Genomic DNA, 23861 nt, shown 5'->3' on the forward strand with positions numbered 1-23861 from the left:
AATTACATACAAAAGCATTTTTTATAACTAACATTAATGCATATGGCAGGCTGAAATAACTATTATAATCTAAACTAAGACTTTGTAATACCTTATATGGCCTTTTTTGATTAAACTAAACAATTTAAGCCTTTTCAAGACCGCTGACATGTTTACAATGTAAACGCAGTACACAATAATAACATGAGCAGTGAAGTAATACAGCACTGAAAGGTGTCCTTCCATACTGCATAAGAGGCTGCCTTATTGTCTGACAGGTGTCCTTCATGAAGAGTTGCCTCGCATATATTGTATGTTCTTTCCTCTATAGTCTTATTCCAAACGAGATGAAATATGACCCTCTATTTGAACAGGTGCTGAGATCATACACGTGTCTGAATGTGTGATAAAAACACCAGTCTGTCTCTGTACAACCAAACCCTGCCAACACAGATAAGCCACAGTGCGGAGCAGCCACTTATCTACAGGTTTCATCTCTTCTACATCAGCCACAGAAGACACAGTTTTGTCAACAATGCCAAACATTTGTGACAGTGTCAATGTTCAACTTTATTCTAGGTGGCAAAGAAAGTAACGTTTAATCCCTTCATGAATGATTTCCTGTTAAGTTGCTTCGTAATTCTTTATGCAAAAAAAAAAAAGCCTTCATCATGACATTTAGGCGTTATGACTTATTGTAAAACAAACACAAAATCCAAAACAAAGGTCAGATGAGATATGTGAATCACAATGTATCAATGTAAACAACTTATAATGTCCAATGCTTGATATAGAAACTGCTTTTCACGAGATAAATACAGACCCTTTTCAAATACAAATGATGCTCATGGTTGCCTAAGTTTAATACTAAGTTGTTTAGTCAAATACTTTGTGAAGCAATATCTTTTTTTATACATGTTACATATATACATGCAAGATATATATTAGAGATAGACCAATTATCTGGATCTAGTGGATAGTTGCCCACGTTTTTTGTCAGTTTTCAGATTATCTGTATCAGCGTTTTATTTGCCTGATAACTGATAAAGTGAATTAATTAATAAGTGGTCTACTTTGGCTCCGCTACAGCTCTGTGTCTGTCCCTTTGCTTCAGTTTCACTCACCACTCAGTCTGACTTAATGTCCCGCCCACAACACTATCTGACTATCTTTTACTGTGCATTATGTTGAACGTTTTTACTTTGTTTAAATGCTTGAAGCAATTATTTAATAAAGTTTTGTGTTGGAGTTTGAAACATTCCAAAATCTTAATTTTGACTTAAAGATCTTTTATTTTCACTGTAAATGCACATTGGTTCCAAATATCGGGTATCGGTTTCATCAACTACTAATAAACGGTATCGGTCTTGAAAAAACAGTATCGGTCGGCCCCTAATACATTTCCACTTTGCCCCTGGCGATGACCCACCTGTAAGACGCTGTTCAAATAGCAGGTGTTGCCCAAGTTGTTGAGTCCCACAAATGGCACCAAGGTCTCTCTCTTCTCAGATGGGAGCAAAAGGCCAGGTGAGGCTGGACATGGAGAAGGACCAGGGACCACCTGATCGCAGCTGCTAAACAGTGGAAAAGAAAACATAAGTTTCAAATTAAAAGAAAAAAACATGACCAGTTACTTGTTAGTGGTTTGATTCTTTCTTCAATTCTGGGCAATACGGTTGCAAACATTATACACTGTTCTACATTACATTAAACTAAACTCTTAACATGTATAACAAAAATATACTAATTGGAGAGTTTTTATTTAGTTTGCTCAAAATCATTAACGTTGAAGAATGACATTTGTAAAACAACATCATGACTACAATTTCAACATGTTAAAAAGTTTGGTCTTTATACCTCTTGCATGTAAGGATTAGTCTGGGTTTCTCAGCCTTGTCTGGTTTATGACCATATTTTTAGCTCTACTTTCCCCAGAAAATTGAACAAGGAAACATTTCTAACTATATATATATATATATATATAACCATTAACATGCACTCACAAAGGCTGTGAAATAACCACAAACAAGAGTATAATTTAAATTCTTTGAAATGTGTGAGAATAACTGGCTGGCATGTTTTTGAGGAAAGAGTAAGAGGCAGCAATGGGGTAATAGATTAGTGTTTCGAACTTTGTACGACCCTAACTAAATCACACATTGACAGCACAGACGAACCTTGCCTCAGGCTCCTCTTGTTCAACTGTTTTGGGTTCATCTGCTTGAGGTTCAGAGAAATCCAGAGCCCGTTTGGTTTCTTTCTTCTGGAGGAACTTCAGAGACAGTTTACTCCTCTTGATGGGGCTCCCTAGCGCAGCCACAACATTTTCCCCCTGCAGACCTGGCATCCTTTTTCCGGTACCTGGAGGGTGATTTTTCTCTCAATTCAATTCAAAGTGGCTTTATTGGCATGGAAGTTTCAATAACAATGTTGCAAAAGCATCAAAATACAATTTGTCCAAATATTCGGACAGAACACAATAATCGGTAATATGAAAATTAGCACAACATTAAGATTGATTTATATTGATTACCTAGTTACATATTCAGTATATCTTGTGAGTATGTGTGTACAGTAGGTGTGTATTTATTTGTGTTAGTGTGTGTGTGTGCAACGTTATATTATTAATTTGTTTGTTACGTCGGCCTGATTTAATGTCCCTCCGGTTTAACGTTTTCTCTCTCTACTGAGATTAACAGCGCACCTCACAGGTAAGAAGAGGAAATACAGAATTTCGACGCGAACGAAAGTAACTACGCACTTAGGTTAACACTGCGCAGTTCGCTAGCTATGTAACTAAAACCAAACTAACGTAAACTATAGATAAAAGTAATGTAACGTAGACAGCTCTGGTTTACCGAGTCCAATCCAGTTACCGACTGAACAACGAATTATATACCACGATAGCCGGCTAACATGATTGCCCCCTCAACATTTGAAATAGAGCCGTTAACATTAGAAACTGTTATGTTAATATTAGCGTTAGAACAGGACGTAGCAAATAATGCACTTTGCATGCAACTCAACCTCAATAAACTGGGTCAAAACGGTGCGGTGAAAAAGTGGGAGGAGAAAACAGGCAGCACGCCGCTTTTAACAGTTCACTTAAACAAAACTAAACTCTGAAGATCCCTACAACATTTTTACTCTTACCTGAATGAGTTAATCCACTTTGAAGTTTCATATATTTCACGAAATATCCAGTTTTTGAGCCATTTACTTGTTTGACGATTCAGACGGTGTAGAAACAGCAGTTGGCGCTTTTTCCTGTTGGAAGACCCGCTAATGGTGGCTGGTGGCTACATTGCCAGTGAAACATCGACACACAACAACAAAACATCCGGCAAAAAATGTTCGAATAACGGGCACCCCTAATATTAATCTTAATCGTAATGCTTGCAAATGTGCGTAGACTTGTGTTAAATTATATAAGCAGATATAAGCAGAAAGAGTTACATTCCAGATCTCAGGCATATATTAAATAACCTATTTAAATTAGGTCCCCCTGGCAGTTTCAGAAGCCATTTTTGTAGTCCATTGTCAAGTTAGATTGAATAACACGGGTAGTGGTATTTCTATGGATAGATTCTTCCTTCAATTTAAAGGTGAAGAAGTTGTTGGTTGAACATGCATCCTACACATGATCTTTAATTAATGAATTAAGCTACATCTAAGGAATAAAGCTTTTGTAAAGGCAGTGTAATTGCAGATCAGATGATAACCTGTAGTTCTTGTAGTTTTACAGTCTTATCAAAGATTTCAGTTCTGTGTGATTGAAAACAACAGAATTGTGCTGAGAGTTTAGCAGTCTGGAGCATAGAAATAGAATTAATCTAATTTTATTTTTATGGTTTTGAGTATTGTTGTTGATAGGCTAGATGATCTTCAAGATTTCAGAATTATTTTCATAGTTCCATTTTTAATGTAAATGGATAAAAACTGTAATAGGCTACATCATTTTTTCTGTGAAATGTCATCCCAGACACGCACTTTGTAATACTGCAAATATATACATATTGCAATACTTTAATCAGTCGGCCATATGTTCAGTCACCATTGTATTATAACCTTCAGTGGTAACCTAGATAGTGACTTACCAGACATTTATTTAATAGAAAATCTTCGAGGTTACATCATTAAGTAGCCTAACATTTTGAGTGGAGGACTTTTAAAGCCTATTTTTAAATTTTTGCATGGCTACTTTTACTTAGGTTAGTAAAGCCAATTACTACTACTACAATCACTGATCAATTGTTTTCTCAGCAAACAAGGGACACGGACACTTTTCATTTAATTATAAATGTAATTCAAATTTAAGACATCTAACTGGTCAATTGTATTATTGTAACATTTACCAAGAGTGATGTGTAGCTTAATTATATACTATATACACGCCTTATACACTGCATGAAATACCATTTTGACACTTAATGTGATATTCTGACCTAAACAGTGTACAGAGAAAGGGGCATGTTTGCTGTAATTCGGATTACTTTTAATCAATTCAAAGTATTTAAATGCAGAAATATATTAACCAATAGAAAAATAAATAATCATAATTAATCTGGATATGGAGCTCAACATAGTGTAGCCTAGTCTCACTTTGCCAGACCATCCTCCAAAGCGCTGCGGAAGAGGGTGTAGCCTAATGGTTCGAACACCTCCTCATGTTTTTTTTTTATATAGTCTGTTTACAATAGGCCTATGTAATAATATATACATGATGTCTGACTTTACAACACACCCAACATTAGTATATTATTTTAGTCTGCATGTTGCATTAAAATTTTTGTTTAGTCATTTTGCCATCCTTGGCACTTTGGACTTTGTGACCTGCCTTTTTTTTTTACTTACAGATCCATTTATGTTGTGGATCAGCTGTTTGGTTTAAATGAGGAGAGCCTATTTAAACCAAACCCCCAAGGTAGTATATCTTAAATAGCCTACTCTATACTTGCTCTTTACCGGGCTTTTTGCCCTTTATTCTGAAGATAGTAAACGGAAGTAGGCCTATAGTTTCGCCTGACTTGACAACAGTCCCGAAACACAACCTAAACAAATAAATGTGTGCATATTTTATATTAATGTTACAACACTTGATCTTCTACGTATTTTAGGAAGACAAGTCATTTACAAAAGCACACGAAACAAAACCAGCTCGTCACCGTAAACGTTTAAAAAAAGGTCGTTACGGACAGTGTCCGCCTTCAACCGACAGGGGGCAACATTGTAAATGTAAATGTAGGTTGTAGAGTGTCCAGCATCGTTCCCCTCTACCACTGGAGCATCTCTTCATCTGACAGTCAGCAGAGACAATCCTTCCACGATTTTAACGGTAAGATACTATTTACGATTGCTCAGCTTTATGCGTGAATAGATCAACTCAAACAAGCTTAAAAGGCTTACCGCGAGAGTAGCCTAGGTATTTAATCTCTGTTTCGGCTCATCAGTATCAGTAGCCTAGTAGGCTACTGTGTTGATTTTATTAGGGCTACAGAGTGTTGTTGCTGGCGTGCGTTTTTTCATCACTCGGGAAGGTTCGCAGCAACTGAACGCGGCGCAAAAAAATAAGAAATGACAGGTGCGTCGTTTACTGGAATCCAGTCAGTGTAGGCATTTGTCAATACGATGGTATGTATGCAGGACGAGCCACTACCTCTGCTGCTGCTGCTGCTGCTGCTGCTGCAGAGTGGCTGCTTGGTCAGCAGCAAAGATGTATCGATGGACGTGAGCTACTGTGGTTCAGCTTCCAGAATCCACTCAATTTATTTTCTGGCTTGGTGATCAAGTGATGTTGCAGTAAGGATGCTGATAGTGGATGGGAGTAGTTTGGAGGTACATGACTTCCTGTGTGGCTGTAGCCTGGTGGTAGTGATGGATCTACAGCATGCAATCAACATCCCCATCCTCACAATATATGTTATCCTTGCAATCTCCAGTTGTGGGCTTGCTTTCACATTACATTTCTTTACTAAATGAGTAACACGGATCTCATTTAAATTGGGTTGAAATGGTCTTAAACCTCACATATATAATGTTTAATAATTGCCTAATAACCAGCAGGCGATTTATCCAAAATTAACAAGAAGGGCTGGTGGGGAGGTGTTTTCTCACATCCCATCTAAAGCCTAACCAGGAGATGCATTATAAAGAGGGATTTCTGTATGTCTCACTTCCCTCATCACCCCTTGATAACATCGTATTCTCAAGCGGAGCATGTTTTGAATATTCTCTGAACAAGGCAGATCCTGCCACTCATGTCCTTAGCTGTGGGGAATCAACACAAGGTCTTGTTTTTGATTGGCTGTTGTATGTTACATACTGGATGCAACAGGATTGTCAGACACTGAACAAGGTAAATGGACAGATTTGAGGAATTAAATAGTCATGGAAATGTACCCCTTTCTAGAAATGCTTTCCTACTTGTGGGAGACTTTTTCTATTTTCAGAAGACATGAAACCACTGATTAAAGTAAAAACAAGAAGAAAAACATCCACTTGTTTCTCGTTCCTTTTGGACAAACTGCCCAAACCTGTCTGTAGGAGTTAATGGATCATTCTCCATGCACCGAGCAATGGAGTTTGTCTTTTTAAAGGCAGGCTTTGTCCCAGGAGGCACGAAGCACTCACGGCCGGAGCAGCAGAGGTTGGCGGTGTGGCAGCTCAAAGTCCTGGCCCATGACATGAAACACCCCCCTCCAGCCTCCACCCACCTTCTCTCCCAGGAGAGGAACACGTGAGGGAAAATGAAAGCATGTTGAGCGACAGGCAATGGTGCACTCCAAGAATGAGCGGCATGTCCTGAAGTCTACTTCAGTTTACCTTTCAACAACAAACCCCTTTGTACACACAAGTGTGCCTTCTTTTTTGCAGGCCTGCAGGGTGTAGCAATACTGTTAACCATTTATTCACACCAAACAAACAAGATATAGCATGTTAAAGGTGCCGTAGGTAGGATTGCGAAGATCCAGGACGTAGCCAAAATATTTGAACATCGACAACTTATCGGTCCCTCCCCCCTTTCCGCTTAAACCCCCAAACGGTCTCTTAAGCCCCTCCCTCTTAAGGGAGAATGAATGTGTGTGCATGAGCAGTGATTGACATGCAGTTAGAACCCCCCCTGGCCCTGATTGGTGCATCTGAACAGGGAGCTGTGGATTTTTGCAAATCGCACTACAGGCTGTAGGTGTTTTTTTTGTTTTTTTTTAATACCTGCTTCATGTAGTTCTACCCGTTTTTTCCCCTGCTTCCACTCTTTGTGCTGAGCTAAGCTAGCCGGCTGTGGGCTGTAGCTTCACATACAGATATGAGAGTGGTATTAGTCTTCTTATTTAACTCTTGACAATAAAGCAAATGCGTGTATTTCACAAAATGGTGAACTTTTCCTTAAATTGTTTCATCTCTTAGAGCCCAAAAACTGAAGGGTATTTTATTCACAAGGAATTAAAACCGAGACATGCATCAAATCTTCAGCAAATGCTAGTCAGTTTTGCTTACTAAATAACTTTAAATGATTAATTGATGATCGTAATTGTTGAGGACATTTTTGTCAGTCGTCTAATTAATTATAATATGGTGAGGCAATGTCTAGACGTGAGCCTCATCACAGGTACGTATGGCCTCAGTTTGAACATAGAAGTGAGTTTTCCTTCTTAGATTGTTTTATTTGAAGGATTCTTGGAGGTCTGAAGGAGGTAAACATATCCAGTATTTCATCAAATTAATCAACTTTTTCAGCTCTTCACCTTACTGTAAGCACCAAGTTCAACTCATTAAAGGCTGACATCTCACACAGGCTCTCTGAGGGAGTACTTTTGTTTGTGAGTGTGTGTGTGTCTGTCAGTAAAAGGGGGTTAGTGAGATCCTTTATGAGTGTATGCATGTGTGCCTTTATCAGATCAGGAGGATTTCTCCCTCTCTCTCTCTCTCTCTCTCTCTCTCTCTGTCTCTCTCTCTTTCTCTCTGTGCATACTTTAGAGCATCTGAGCGACTCCCATTTGATGCATGCCGAGGAGGTGGGTGTATCCAGCCCAGCCGCTCTGATGTTAGGAAGAAGGAACTCTTCCATCCTACTCAGTCTGCTCTCTACTCTCCCTGCTCTCCTGTTTCAGCCAGTCTGTCTGCCCTCTAGCGTAGTACTCTCCTTTCATTCACCACTATTCATCACCATCCAGGATACATTTACACAAACCCACGCAGGTAGACAGAATACCGTCCTAGTGAACTGAAGAGTTTGGCTGATAGATACAGATATATGTACATTACCTTGGAAAGAGCTAGAAAGTGGAGATCTGTAACGGTGCTGTTGAAGCTGAAGTTTTCTCCCCACTACATTTTTTTTTTGTCCCAAAGGATACCACACGCAGCTGCAGAGGTAAGGGAAGAATAGATGTGGTCTGCACTTTTTGCGATTTCTTACTCTTTATTTTGCTGTTTTGATCTCATTCTATCTTTTTCAGCTGTTTCTTGTGTGCCTCTTTTCTCATCCTCCTCTCATACTCTATTTTCATCTGTCAGTTATTGATTGATTCCTTTTGCTGTGTCCTTATTTTTTGTATTTATTTTACTATTTACGTGCTACTATCCGATGCTCTATATATCCTTTTTCTTTTCTCTCTGTCTCATTTTAATGTCCTATGTGGAACTGAATCTACATTTCCAAACCAGCACACATTTACATATATTCCAGCAATGATGTGATGACTCAAGCTTTTTTTTTCATCTTTCTCTCTGTTTATTTTTTCGCACTAAGCTTTGGGATCTTCTGAATCTGTGTGGTAATCAGATGCTGAAAGCGAGGCATACATGTACATATTTGCGCACATTTGTACAACAATACTGATAAAGGGAATCACTCTCTTTATCTTTATCTGTCTGTTTGTTATATACGTCTCTCTATACCGGTTGGTCCTCTCTCTGAAGCATTTCGTTTGCTGGACCAGGTTTCAGTAAAATTCCCTTCTGGCCTAACTAATGTCTTTCAGCTGGAGCCTGACATGTGCACATATGCATACGGTTACAATACACACATACTGTGGACAGCACGCTAACCAGGCAGTGGATGGAGCTGAGAAGAAATAGCAAATGATAGTTGTTGTTTAGAGTGATCATATATGCAACTTTTGCATGGTTGCTTGCTTAGTGATCTGCATACATTCACTCTGCATCTTTGCTTCGCTTGCTATCCCTCTGTTTCTATTTCTCTCTCCCTCTAATGCAAAACCTCCCTGTCTCTCTCTATCGCTGCTCTTTTATGAGCTGCATGTACTCTTAGTTAGTCTTGGTCACTGCTCTGCTTGCCTGCCACAGAGCATTGGCCATGGTTGTTGGCTAACCGCAGCTACACAACATTAAAAAGGTTACATCGGGCATGTTTACAGAGTGCCACATTGTGTGTGTATGAGAGTGAGTGTGTTTTATGCTGTATTCAATGACATTAACAACTATCTATCCATGCAGGTTAAAGGCCACGTTGTTATTCTTACACACAAACACACACACACACACACACACACCTCCAAGATATGGCTGACCAGCATTAGTGTGCACTCCAGTCCCCCACTGTGTGTGTGTGTGTGTGTGTGTGTGTGTGTGTGTGTTTGTGTTTATCGTTGTATATATGTGTGTGTGTGTGTGTGTGTGTGTGTGTGTGTGTGTGTGTGTGTGTGTGTGTGTGTGTGTGTGTGTGTCAGTGTGATTTCCTTGGAGCTGCAGTGAGGTGACTCATACCAGCTCCCATGCTGGTGGCTGTTAGATGCATTCATTGTAACAATACCATGATGTGTTATTTGCAAATAGGCACTGTCCGATGAAATTGTGTATCTGTGAAATATCAACTTTGCAGGAAATGAAAAATAGCCTCTCTTTTTTTTAACGCCCCCTATACCCAACCCTATGGTTGTTGAGTGCAATCTGAGAAGGTTTTTTTAAATCCCATATCTCATAGAATCTTCTTAACACATGGAGAGCATGCAGTCTTTAATTAGAGTTTTTTGCATTGCATTGATAAGATTTAAACAATATGTTTTCAACTGAAACGTGGCTCCAGGTATGGCAATGCATGTCGGTCGGTCCACCTCTTTGGTCCAGACTGAAGGATCTCAACAACTATTGGATTCATCCATCCATCCATCTTCGTCCGCTTATCCGGTGTCAGGTCGCGGGGGGAGCAGCTCCAGCAGGGGACCCCAAACTTCCCTTTCCCGAGCAACATTAACCAGCTCCGACTGGGGATCGGCGTTCCCAGGCCAGGTTGGAGATATAATCCCTCCACCTAGTCCTGGGTCTTCCCGAGGCCTCCTCCCAGCTGGGACGTGCCTGGAACACCTCCCTAGGGGAGGCGCCCAGGGGCATCCTTACCAGATGCCCGAACCACCTCAACTGGCTCCTTTCGACGCAAAGGAGCAGCGGCTCTACTCCGAGCTCCTCACGGATGACTGAGCTTCTCACCCTATCTCTAAGGGAGACGCCAGCCACCCTCCTGAGGAAACCCATTTCGGCCGCTTGTACCCTGGATCTCGTTCTTTCGGTCATGACCCAGCCTTCATGACCATAGGTGAGGGTAGGAACGAAAACTGACCGGTAGATCGAGAGCTTTGCCTTCTGGCTCAGCTCTCTTTTCGTCCTGGCAGTGCGATAGATTGAATGCAATACCGCACCCGCTGCGCCCGATTCTCCGACCAATCTCCCCGCTCCATTGTCCCCTCACTCGCGAACACAACCCCAAGGTACTTGAACTCCTTCACTTGGGGTAAGGACTCATTCCCTACCTGGAGAAGGCATTCCATCGGTTTCCTGCTGAGAACCATGGCCTCCGATTTAGAGGTGCTGATCCTCATCCCAACCGATTCACACTCGGTTGCGAACCCGATCCAGTGAGTGCTGAAGGTCGCAGGCCGATGATGCCATCAGGACCACATCATCTGCAAAGAGCAGCGATGAGATCCCCAGCCCACCAAACTGCAACCCCTCCCCACCCCGACTACGCCTCGATATCCTGTCCATAAATATTACAAACAGGATTGGTGACAAAGCGCAGCCCTGGCGGAGGCCAACCCTCACCTGAAACGAGTCCGACTTACTACCGAGAACCCGGACACAGCTCTCACTTTGGTCATACAGAGATTGGATGGCCCTGAGTAGAGACCCCTCACCCCATACTCCCGCAGCACCTCCCACAGTATCTCCCGGGGACCCGGTCATACGCCTTCTCCAAATCCACAAAACACATGTAGACCGGTTGGGCATACTCCCAGGCTCCCTCCAGGATCCTTGCGAGAGTGAAGAGCTGGTCCGTTGTTCCACGACCAGGACGGAATCCGCATTGTTCCTCCTCAACCCGAGGTTCGACTATCGGCCGAACCCTCCTTTCCAGCACCTTGGAGTAGACTTTACCAGGGAGGCTGAGAAGTGTGATACCCCTATAATTGGCACACACCCTCTGGTCCCCCTTTAAAAAGGGGAACCACCACCCCAGTCTGCCACTCCTTTGGCACCGTCCCAGACTTCCACGCAATGTTGAAGAGGCGTGTCAACCAGGACAGCCCCTCCACACCCAGAGCCTTGAGCATTTCTGGACGGATCTCATCAATCCCGGGGCTTTGCCACTGTGTAGTTGTTTGACTACATCAGTGACTTCCGCCTGGGAAATCGACGACAATCCCCGTTATCCTCCAGCTCTGCCTCTAACATAGAGGGCGTATTAGTCTGATTCAGGAGTTCCTCAAAGTGCTCCTTCCACCGCCCTATTACCTCCTCAGTTGAGGTCAACAGTGTCCCATCCTTACTGTACACAGCTTGGATGGTTCCCCCTTCCCCCTCCTGAGGTGGCGAACAGTTTTCCAGAAGCACTTTGGTGCCGACCGAAAGTCCTTCTCCATGTCTTCTCCAAACTTCTCCCACACCCGCTGCTTTGCCTCTTTCACGGCAGAGGCTGCAGCCCTTCGGCCCTTCGGTACCCTGCAACTGCCTCCGCAGTCCTCCGGGATAACATATCCCGGAAAGACTCCTTCTTCAGTCGGACGGCTTCCCTGACCACCGGTGTCCACCACGGTGTTCGTGGGTTACCGCCCCTTGAGGCACCTAAGACCCTAAGACCACAGCTCCTCGCCGCAGCTTCAGCAATGGAAACTTTGAACATTGTCCACTCGGGTTCAATGCCCCAGCCTCCACAGGGATGCACGAAAAGCTCCGCCCGGAGGTGTGAGTTGAAAGTCTGTCGGACAGGGGCCTCCTCCAGACGTTCCCAATTTACCCGCACTACACGTTTGGGCTTACCAGGTCTGTCCAGAGTCTTCCCCACCCCTGACCCAACTCACCACCAGATGGTGATCGGTTGACAGCTCTGCCCCTCTCTTCACCCGAGTGTCCAAAACATACGGCCACAGATCAGATGAAACGATTATGAAATCGATCATTGACCTTGGCCTAGGGTGCTCTGGTACCAGGTACACTTATGAGCATCCCTATGTTCGAACATGGTGTTCGTTATAGACAATCCATGACTAGCACAGAAGTCCAACAACAAACAACCACTCTGGTTTAGATCAGGGAGGCCGTTCCTCCCAATCACGCCTCTCCAGGTGTCTCCATCATTGCCCACGTGTGCGTTGAAGTCCCCCAGCAGAACAATGGAGTCCCCCACTGGAGCCCCATGCAGGACTCCAGTCAAGGTCTCAAGAAGGCAGAATACTCCGAACTCCTGTTTGGTGCATATGCACAAACAACAGTCAGAGTTTTCCCCCACAACCCGCAGGCGTGGGGAGGCGACCCTCTCGTCCACGGGGTAAACTCCAACACAGCGGCGCTCAGCCGGGGCTTGTGAGTATCCCCACACCCGCCCGGGCGCCTCACACCCTGGGCAACTCCGGAGAAGAAAAGAGTCCAACCCCTATCCAGGAGTATGGTTCCAGAACCCGAGACTGTGCGTGAGGTAAGCCCCACCAGATCTAACCGGTAGCGCTCCACCTCCCGCACCAGTTCGGCTCCTTCCCCCACAGAGGTGGCGTTCCACGCCCCGAGCCAGCGTCTGCCGCCCGGGTCTGGTCCGTCGAGGCCCCTGACCTTCACTGCCACCCGTGTGGCATCGCACCCGACCCCAACGGTTCCTCCCACAGGTGGTGGGCCCATGGGCTGGAGAGATGGGAGCCACGTAGCTTGTTCGGGCTGTGCCCGGCCGGGCTCCGTGGCAAACCCCGCCACCAGGCGCTCGCCGACGAGCCCGCCCGTCTGGGCCTGGCTCCAGGCGGGGCCCCGGGCTTCCTCCGGGCAGGGTCACTCCATCTCTACCTTGCTTCTTCATTGGGGTTTTTGAACCATTCTTTGTCTGGCCCCGCACCTGAGACCACTTTGCCTTGGGAGACCCTACCAGGAGCACAAAGCTCCAGACAACACAGCCCTCAGGTTCACAGAGACACACAAACCTCTCCACCACGATAAGGTGATGGTTCACGGAGAAGAACTATTGGTAAATGGTAAACATTGTGATTCTTGATTCTGTTGTTAGCTGTCAGCTAACGTGCGTTCCATTTACCTCTGAAGTCGGAAGCCGGTGCTGGGAATGACGTTGACCGCATTCCATCAAAACAAGTCGGATTTCACTGTGGGGTTTGCTCTATCCAGGTTAGCCATTGTCAGTAATACCAGTGATACAAACAGCGTAACAACATGTCCACAGATAGGAAAAAAAAGAAAGTACTGTGTTTAAGACTGATTTAATGAGACACAAATAGACAGAAGTGCTAATAAACTGTATATTACTACAACTTTCACTACTGTTGATGCACCGGGCAGCCATGTTGGATTTCGATGTCGGCTTGCTCGGGGTACTGTAAGGTTCTCCGACTTTCCAAGTCGGAAATCCAACTTCAGGGGGTGTGTTTCTGACTCGGAAATTCGGACTTCCTAGTACAAATGGAACGCACTATAAGAAACAACACAAACCACACGGAACACAACACGATTTCTTCACACAAACACTGTAGTGGTGTGTGTCTGGCGTGTCTAGAGCAGTGTGTTGCAGGTTGTTTAGTCACTCAGCGAGATGGGCAATATTGTGCATGGTGTGTGTGTGTGTGTGTGTGTGTGTGTGTGTGTGTGTGTGTGTGTGTGTGTGTGTGTGCTTATGTGTCTGTGTGTGTGATGTTGGCCTGTGCTAGTCGATGCCAGCCTGTGCTCTGTCTGGACTGGCCTAGCGCCCAGTGCGCCCATGTGGTTCATATTCTCCAGACTTCATCCACTGACTCCTCCTAAGCTTCTCTGAACCTGTAAATGCCTTTGTGGGCCTACACAGCGGGAGTGTGTTTGCACACAAATGTGTGAACTAAGTTGATTGCTAAAAGGGATAAAGGTGTTCAGTTTTTACTGGACCCAATAATCCACTACAAAGACAAAACACAGCTAGAAAAAGGAAGTATCTGAAAGTGTGCGTGAGCTTCCTTGCAAATGTGCTTGAGATTGAACCTTGCAGGGCAACACTAGGTTGGATTTTTTTTTTTTTTGTCTCCACAGTATTTCTAGTTGGAAAAAAAGAGGTTCTTGCATCAAACAAGTGCCAGAGCCTGGGCTGAGGAGATTTAGGGCTTCTTAGCTGTGCTGTGGGAGGGAGAGGGACTCTCTAAACTCTCATTCTGTGTCAATCAAAAGAAGCCAAAAACCCCTCACTGAGAACATAGACAGATACACGAGAGCTCACACTCATGTACACACCAACTGAGGGAATGCCTAGGGATAGCACTACTTATCTCATTTTCTGTTGACACACTATCCCTCAGCTGTGCCATGCTTTCACATCTCTCTCTCTGTCTCTCTCTCTCTCTCTCTCTCTCTCTCTCTCTCTCTCTCTCTCTCTCTCTCTCTCTCTCACCATGTTGGTATCCTCAAGCTAGAGGTGTGTTCCTTCGTATCACTGTCAGCAGAAGGGTGAGTTCACACCGTGCTGGAGGTGTGTGTACAGTATGCTTTGTGCCCGCAGCACATCTGCTCTGCAAACCACAGCTTCCCACAAGGCTGCACAGCTTTCTGAAACGGGGACTTTGCAAAAGTTCAGATAAAGTGGCTCTGAGGTCATCGGGTGGTTTCTTAGGGGTGGGTAAAACTGAGAGGAGAAACTCTCTAAGTAACCTAATTCATTGGATTATACAACTATAGTGAATATAAGCAACACATTTATTTCAATCCAGTGTTAACTTACTTTATTTTATAGCTTTTTGTTTACATCTTTCATCTTTTTTTCTCCATGGACTACATGTCTGAAATAAAGTATACATTTAGAAATGTATGGATCCAGATAAAATGTGAAACCTAATTTACCTTTGACAAGATGAAGACTTTGTAGACATCAGCACTTTGGCCCCTGGCAACTCATGAGTTTGTTGTGGCTGAGGTGGATCCAGACCATTTGTTTTGGAGACAGTAGCCAGTCAGCATTGAAGTCATTGCCAAGGTAGGCAGATTTCTTTCTTTGCCCTGAAAGCATATTTTGTGTTTAAAGGAATGTCAGTTGGTTGGCTGTAGATCTGTACACACAGTAAGTCCTACGACAGACTCTTAACCTATTTGAGTCATTCAGTTCAGTGTCATTCAAATGAACAACTGACTGATGACATGACACGTCACAACTCAGGAACCCCACCTTATCTGTCCACAGTATTTAACTACTACTCTGTAGGTTAAGATTGATCATTTAATTTAGTTGCCAGAAAAAGAGCAGACTAAAAGTAGCTGACTATGGCTTTTTTCCTCTCTTAACCTTGGTTTTTGTGATTGGCAGCCCAAATTGTGAAAACAATGCCGGTGATCTGTCAATCAGTCATCACATACACTATTTGTTGTACTTTAAATGTTAATGAGTCATCTCAGTGGTTTTGCACGATGCCTTTATCAGGCAGGCTTAGTTGTGATGGGCTGTTGAACACAGTCACCCCTTCAACTGCTGTATTAAAAAGTGTTTAAGCAGAATATATAATAATAACAATAATAATAATTTGATTTATATAGCATTTTCCAAGCTTTAGGCACAAAGAGGCCATGTTATCACTTAAAAAAAGACACATTGGAGCACTGCAGATGCAAGGGCTATTATGGAAATAAACCCAATATTTTTCAGTTTTATTGCAACTTGTGCTTTTGTTGTTTCCCATTTGATGTATTGAACACTGAAAAAAAAAAATCAGCCCCAAAAGTCCATAATTTCTTCCATGGATTATTCGAAGCAGCATTTGTTCTATATTCTTGTTAGTGATGGAGGAGATGATGTAAAAAGTGTATCCTTCTCTATGTTGTGGTAGTAGCCTTTTTGAAGACAATGTTTTTCATATTTCTTGTGTGACATCGTTATCTGATTCTTAGTTCACCTCTTTCACCTCTGTCAGAACAATGCCTTTGTGTCCTGCTGAGATATGAATGTGTTTCCAACTGAGCTCAACAGTAGGGTTTTTGTGGAGTTTCCATGATGGATGCATGAGTGGGTGAGTTTAGCTGGACAAGGGTCATTGAGATGGGCTGCAGTTCATCGCTGAGGGGAAATATGGAGATCAAAAGAACAATACAAGCTGTTAGGCTTTCCCTTGTTCTTTTGCTTCTGGTCAGGTGGGGGGAACCAGCCTGGTTTTCACTTTCATACATATCTATACGTTCACAAGTGTCCACTTTTTAAAAGACTGTACCAGTGGTTTTGCATGTTTAGGCCATTAACAATTAACGCTGTATATTTCACATAGCTGCCAACAATTTTCCAAAGCAAGTAAACGTCTGTCTAACTATCTAATGGCAGCAACATTTTGGATGCTGGAGTTTCCTTAAATGCACCAAAAATAAGACACTTCTAAACTTTCCCCACACTGCCCTACCAGATAAAAAAAAAAGAACTAAACCCTGGTATGGTCATATGCCGTTTCCAGTGAGTTAAGATCAGAGCCAAGAATTATACAGCCATGTCTTCAGGTGAATGTAAAACAAGGTCCTGCACTGAAGCTCGAAGAAAATAGCCAGAAATAAAATACCACAACCGGACATTTCTCAAGTAGCAACGGTGAGGAACAATGAATAGGTCCATCCTCACATTGTTTCCCAACGTTGGACCCCTACATTGTATCCCCACTACTGCTCCTTAATGGGTTCCTGGCATTGACAGGCAGGAAAAAACAGAGTCTGTCGTGAGAGGAGTCGAGAGTGCACAGGGGAACATGGGACTTCCTAATGGAACCTTCATCACCGAATGCTGTGTTGTAATTGGCTGGCTGCAAGAGGCAGGAACTTCCTCTCTGAGTGTTGTAAATGACCACTCCTTGTGAAAAGTCAAAGACTTATTGAGCGTGTGCATGTGTGTGTGTTTGTGAGAGGCAGTTGTGTGTTTTAAACCTGAAATAACCTTTGGCTCTCTGAGTGTGTATTTGAATATTTGAGATGCCTGTGGGTATAAATATATCAAATGTGGTGTGATGTTGTTCTTGTAACGGTTGTGTTGCTTTCTTGGTAGACTACAGTACTTTACTCACTGAAACATGTTGTACATCTAATGCATTTTTTTTTGCACTGCAGTTTATTTCTGCACACTCTTTTCTAGGATCCTTTCCCATTCTGTCTTACTGCTCAGTTTGCAAACACTCAGTCCCACTTTGACTTCAGCATCCATTTACAGGGTCTGATCATAGGTTTTCCCATTATGTCTGGTCACCATGTGTCGCACTTAATATACAACCCATTCTCACTACGAACTTCGAAAATACTGACGCTAGGTCAGTGGTTCTCAGCGTCAGAGAACGATGCAAAAATCACCCTTTAGTGCAATGGGCATAGCAACAGCTGAACCGTGGCGCTGTAAGATGACATAATATTAAGAGCGACAACGTTAGTGAGTAGTATAAAAGACCAAAAATCCACGTAAGGAGGTTGGTTGGGGTGGTGGATGGGTCAAACAACATAGGCCCTTCACCCAAGAGACTGAGGTTCGTGTACCGTTTTTGTTCCGCGCATCACTGAAACGTACATTTTGTGACCCCACCCACGATCTTTTCCTAAACCTAACTGTACCATTCTTGTGTCGCATGTCCGTTAAACATACAAAAAAATGACACCAAGAGTCCTGACCTAGCGCGTCAAAAGTCTAGACGCAGAAGAGACTTTTTGTGTCCGTAACAAACGCCAAAGGCACCTGACCAAGCCTTGCTTTTTGATGTGCTTAAAGGGGGGGGTGACAAGACCAGAGGCTAGACCTCAATTATCAACACTTTACATACTCTGCATCCACATTATACTGTAAGTGTGTTCCATGTGAGTTCTCTGACTGAAATGCACACAATCGGTGATTGTTGCTTATTATCTGCGTTGCCTCCTAACTGCTCTTGCTGATAGAGTGAGTGAGCAAGGAGAGATTGTGGGTAAACCACAACTATGTGAGAGTTTAGAGGACTGTGATTTTCGCCGTGGCTGCCAGACAATAGTGGGAAGTCTGAGGGATTTAACTGTCATATCAAACCCAGTCAGTGGTTTGCAAAATCTTGGTTGGTGTCGAAAATAGATCTTTTTTGGCCCCCCACAAAACAGAGTGTCGTTATCTTTTCTGTAGACTGACCTTAAATTTGGCCAAAAGTAAAAGAGTAGAGGAGATATATTAGGGATAAAACAATTAGTATATTAATAGATTAGTCAATCAACAGAAAATAAATCCGGAAATATTTTGACAATTGATTCATCAAGTAAGTTGTTTTTCACGCAAAATGCCAAATATTTGATGGTTCCAGCTCCTGTAACTACGAAGATGTGCTGCTTTTCTGTGTTTTATATCATTTTAAACTGAATATCGTTGGGTTTTGGACAGTTGGACCTACAAAAACTAGATTAATAGGCAGCTCAGTTGTTAATCAAAATAATTAATTGTTAGTAATTGTATTCTGATGTCTACTCGTAGCAGATAACTGGCCAGCAAGTGATCAGTGGTGAGCATCTTAATGCTGTATGCAAATTGCATGGATAGACCAGTGAGAGAAACAAATGATATCCTTTGGCAGGGTGGGAGAGCAACTCAAATGGGGTTTTTCCATTACATGGTACCTGCTCGACTCTACTCGGCTCGACTTGGCCGCGGTGCCCCGTCCTCCCATTTTCCATTTCAGATTTAGTACCACCTCATGCCTGAGGCGAGTGTGGCTAGTCGTCATAGCTACGCCGCAGGAAACTGCCGTGACCTAATGCAACACACACACAAAACGTCGAAGGTGTGTTGTTTTTGACTCTCGGCATGTGGCTGTTGCCACAGCCAGAAGACAAATTTTGTTTCAAAAGAAGCTGGAGGCAGCAAAAAAAACACAGCTGGCTAAACTATTTAAAAATTAGGGTTTTGTTCAGGACACCCCCGTCTGTCGCTAGCAATGATGACGCAGTGATTAGTGACGATTCTCTCTGACCAATCAGTAGTCCGCAGGTTTTCACATCACCTTTTGGTATCAGCTCAGCTCGCTTGGAACCTTGACGGAGGTGGTACTAAAAAAGTACCTGTTAGCAGGTACCAGGGACTTTTTTTCGTAACGGAAAACCAAAAACGGCAAGTCGAGGTGAGTCGAGCAGGTACCATGTAATGGAAAAATGCCAAAAGATGTCTTAAGACATTTCTCAGCTGTGTGAGTTCTAAAATGTTTGACGAAAACACTTTGAACACAGAATCGTCTCCCCAAACCATGCACAATCAATTATTAATAATCATTTTTAAGTTGTTTTGTTGTCATCATGACTTTGTCTCTGTTTTATTGTTGAAGAGGTTATTAATGAATAGCAAAATCTAGTCATAACATGTTTTTGTATTGTTTCATCCTGGTGTGCACCTTTTTGTGTGTGGGCCTCTGTGCACTGTTTTTATGTTTGGCGCTTAGTCCAAACCTTATTCATGGATCAACCTCAACACCTGCTTTTTCTATCTGACAAGTCTGTATTTCTTGAATACAATGAAAGTGAATGAAAGTTTGATGTCTCCCATCTGTGAGAAAATTGGCTTTATGTCCTTTCTCTCTCTCTCTCTCTCTCTCTCTCTCTCTCTCTCTCTCATGCGTACACATAACAAACACTCTCACCTCTGTTGTTTCTAAGGTAGTTATTGCTTTCCCATAGGTTAAAGCACACACATTTGAGATGATGGAATTAAAGAAGAGCACAAAAAAGGCTAAGATGAAAAGGAGAGAAAAAAAGTGATGAAAAGACAGTGAGAGACAAGATTTCTTCGGTATAAGTGTGTGTGTGTGTGTGTGTGTGTGTGTGTGTGTGTGTGTGTGTGTGTGTGTGTGTGTGAGTGTGTCTCACACACCATAAGCACACAGACAGTCTTATGCACCGGTGAGGCATTCATCTGTTCATCTGATCTACATTCCTGAGCTTCATGCAACCCATTAGTGCAAGCCATCTCACCACAGTTAGTTTGAAAGATGGGAAGAACATCAAAGAAGCTTTACACACACACACACACACACACACACACACACATACACATACACACCTATGAAAGCTCATAATGTGTGTGTGTGTGTGTGTGTGTGTGTGTGTGTGTGTGTGTGTGTGTGTGTGTGTGTGTGTGTGTGTGTGTGTGTGTGTGTGTGTGTGTGTCTTTGCCCGAGTAAGAACCTTTCTTGTGTGAGTTGCAGAGTGTTTGGCCTCAGTGGAGCTGCTGCCTGACCGAGATTTAATGAGGCCTAAACCTTGTCTGCTCCTCCACCTGTAAGTGTGTTTTTGTGCATTTCAGTTTCTCACAGCTTGTTGTTTGAGCTGCTAAAACACTCATTTCCCACCAGGGACCAGGCGGGCACTTGTATCTCAGAGTGTTTGCCCAGTGTTTTCTATTTCAAATGTAATGTGCATACACGTTACAGTATATACAAAGAGTTCCCAGTGCGTTCTAACTGAATGTTCAGGAAACCAATGTTGGAGCCAACAAATGTAATTCAGGTAGCTTACGTAATACTGTGTACCAACTAAAATATTCTTATCAAGCAAAAACTAGCATTTAAATATTTCCATACACCAGGTGCGTCAATGAAAAAGTCTGTTACTGTAAATACAGTTTATAGCATAAATGTCTCTCTGTGGACAAATAATGAATGTTTTATTCAAGAAAAAAAAGGGGAAGTTCTCTGCGCTTCTGCAGACCACAACAATCCGGTGCAACCAAGGCAGGACACAACAGCATAAATAGCAAAACATTGCCGGTGCAACACAGATGTCTTCTACTTGATTATTTTATTTCTTAAGGTGCATAACGGTGATTAACGTTTCGATGTATAGTTACATCTTCATCAGAGTTCTGGACTCAAGGACTCATCAAGTAGAAAAAATCATCAAGTAGAAGACATCTGTGTTGCACCGGCAATTTTTTGCTATTAATAAATGTTGTATGCTTTTAGATAAAAGGGATTGGCTCCCAACTAGGGTCTGCTAGCAGCAGCCAATACGATCCAAATGTTAGTAAAAAGACAGTTTATGGAGGGTAATACTTGGTGACAGGCAGTCAGGATCAGGCAAACAAACAGCAGACTTGGCAGGCAGAACATACACAGCTGGCAGGCAACAGGTAAGATGCAGGCAAAGAAACAGAAATGGCTTGAAATCGGTAGAGAACTGCCAGTGTATCAACTTTAGGCAAATTTGACTACCTGGCAAGAGCTGAAAAGCTTAATCTATAATTGTTTTAATTCATGAGCTGCTTTTTTGAGGTGTGCGTTTCAAGAATTAATACATAAAAACGTTTTGACAAGGCTGTCCCCCTCCAAGTGAATTTAAGAATTGTGGCTTCTGATGCATCCTTTGCAGCTGTTAGCATTTCCAAATCCACTGTGCATCCTTTTGAAGGAGGCGACTCCTGACTACTCTACTCACTCTACTACAGAGACTCCAAAAAGAGAGTCAGAGGCATAAGAGGAGGGAGAGAGGGAAGGCACAGGTGTCACTGTGACACAATCAGACCAGATTGCAGCACTTTAACTGGCACACCCACCATGAATGACTCCAATCAGCACAATTGTATCATCAGGGAGGCCTCTCCTGACTGTCAGTCAGGGCCTAGCATTTAAAGCCATTCTTCATTTTGAAATCTAGTTCCTCAACTGAAATATTGATCACACAAAACTGCTTTCTTTTTTATTTTTTTAATTCTTCGACCGTACAACAAATGAATGAAAAGGGAATACAACAAACCTAGTCCACGCAGGATATTCATGTGTACTTCTGTTCATTTAAAAAAAAATCTATTTTGAGATGATGCACTCTTGTTTGTATTTATTTTTACTGCTAAATTATTAATTTATTCTTACTAGGAATTTGTAACATGGTTTGTGTACAAGTAAAGTTGGGACCACATGGCTTCTTATGGACTTTTTCTTGTAATTTGGTAGCGCCTACAACACATTTAACATAGAACTCTAAACAATGTGGGTTTTTACAATACATTTTGGAACATGTTGTTAGACAGTGGCAGTATAATTGCAACATTCATGACTCATGGAGAAGGCAAACTATTTTAGTAGATTCATCATCAGATTCTATCAAACAATTCTGAAAGTGAAAGGAGAGAAAGTGTGTTTCCATACAGCATGTGTTCATACTTTCATTCATTCATGATTTTTTTATTGCCATGTCTCACGGTGATGTTTGCAGAGCCTGGATAGGATATACGGTTTACAATATGATTCCTAGAGTGTAGTTATGAAGAATAAAGCGTAAAATATACAAACAACTGTGACAAAACATACTTCTACATGATTGGCCATCCTATCTACTTCTATCTTCTTCTGGCCCCTGCAGCTCCAGAAGTTGCTGACACGGTGCCATTATCTCCCTGTTCTCCCCGGTAACTAAAATCCACAGACCGCTCTCCATGTCAGCCAATCAGATAACAGATAGCCCCTAATTTCAAGTCAGTGCTGCATGCCTTTCATCTTGCTGCTAGAAAAGCATTTTGCAAGACAGATAGATAGGATCCTGTGAAGTGTTTACTGTATGCAGCATCTGGGGAATGGAAATAATGAGAAAGAAGTAGGAGTGATTTTGTGCTTGATTTTAAGGAAAAATAGATGGATAAAGGGAGGAGAAAAGGAGTAAGGAAGGGAGAGGAATAAATGAAAGCAGTGAGGTTGGAGACAAATAAAAAAAGATTGAGTTGGATTGACGAAGGGAGGGATGACGAGAGGAGGGAGAAAGAAACCTTCATTTAGCTTACCTCTCCAATGTCAACTATAGGAAGGCCTGGTAAAGAGACATAAATGTAATGAATGAGTTTGAGAAGGAGTGAGAGAAAGTCAGCAGAGCATTCCAGAGGCCATGTCTCCCCTGTTATCTATCTTTCTGCCTGTATGTCTACCTCCCAATCAGATATTTCCATCAGTCAGCAGCAGTGGGTTCCTGAAACACTGAAGCATCTCTTTTTGCATCCAGCAAATCAGATGCAGAGGGATGGAGGAAGGGAAGAAGGGAGATAGAAAAATTGGAAATAAAAAGGAGGGGAAAAAAATCAAGAAGGGAAGAAGATGAGAGGAGGCAGCAGTGATGGGTGAGAGGGGAGCGAGTGAGAGAGCACAATCTGCATCCCTGATATAACAGGCATCTTAAATTACCATTTCTATAGCACCAGTGAAGTCACTCTTTGGAGGAGATTTCATTGCACTGCAGTGATATTTCCTTAGCAACATTAGTGTCTTAATGAAACTCTCGTCTGAGCCCAGGCCAAGCCTCAGAGCAAATTGGTTTCCTCACCACTACGATTTCTGGTTGTACCGCACATTTACGACAGAAGAAGGCCTTCCTGTTCAAATTAGCCTGCTTGGTCAGCTGTCACTGTGAATTATTGTAACCATAAAATGTAATAGATGTTTCATATTTTTGTGGCAAGGTTAAATACATACTAGCAG

General features: G+C 42.7%; 2 protein-coding genes across 6 annotated transcripts in view; one reads left to right on the plus strand and one right to left on the minus strand.

The window, feature by feature from the left end:
* The window catches only part of usp1 (ubiquitin specific peptidase 1), a 13906-nt gene extending 10427 nt beyond the window's left edge, over positions 1-3479 (minus strand). The window contains exons 1-3 of one of the 3 annotated variants that reach the window (XM_028586586.1): positions 3133-3479; positions 2157-2340; positions 1409-1550 (exon numbers count right to left, since the gene is read on the minus strand). In XM_028586586.1, the coding sequence (XP_028442387.1) occupies positions 1409-1550; positions 2157-2340; positions 3133-3163 (357 nt within the window). In that variant the 5' untranslated portion in view covers positions 3164-3479. Of the gene's footprint in view, positions 1-1408; positions 1554-2156; positions 2341-3132 lie in introns of all 3 variants that reach the window. The other 2 variants (XM_028586587.1, XM_028586585.1) reach the window with 2 other exon arrangements.
* Positions 2656-23861, plus strand: part of kank4 (KN motif and ankyrin repeat domains 4) — an 81924-nt gene continuing 60718 nt past the window's right edge. Inside the window, exon 1 of one of the 3 annotated variants that reach the window (XM_028586583.1) lies at positions 2656-2690. The gene's annotated coding sequence lies outside the window, so the exon portion shown is untranslated. Of the gene's footprint in view, positions 2691-5234; positions 5315-7993; positions 8354-23861 lie in introns of those variants that run through there. The other 2 variants (XM_028586582.1, XM_028586581.1) reach the window with 2 other exon arrangements.

This window comes from Perca flavescens, chromosome 9 (assembly GCF_004354835.1).
Source record: "Perca flavescens isolate YP-PL-M2 chromosome 9, PFLA_1.0, whole genome shotgun sequence".
Taxonomy (NCBI): domain Eukaryota; kingdom Metazoa; phylum Chordata; class Actinopteri; order Perciformes; family Percidae; genus Perca; species Perca flavescens.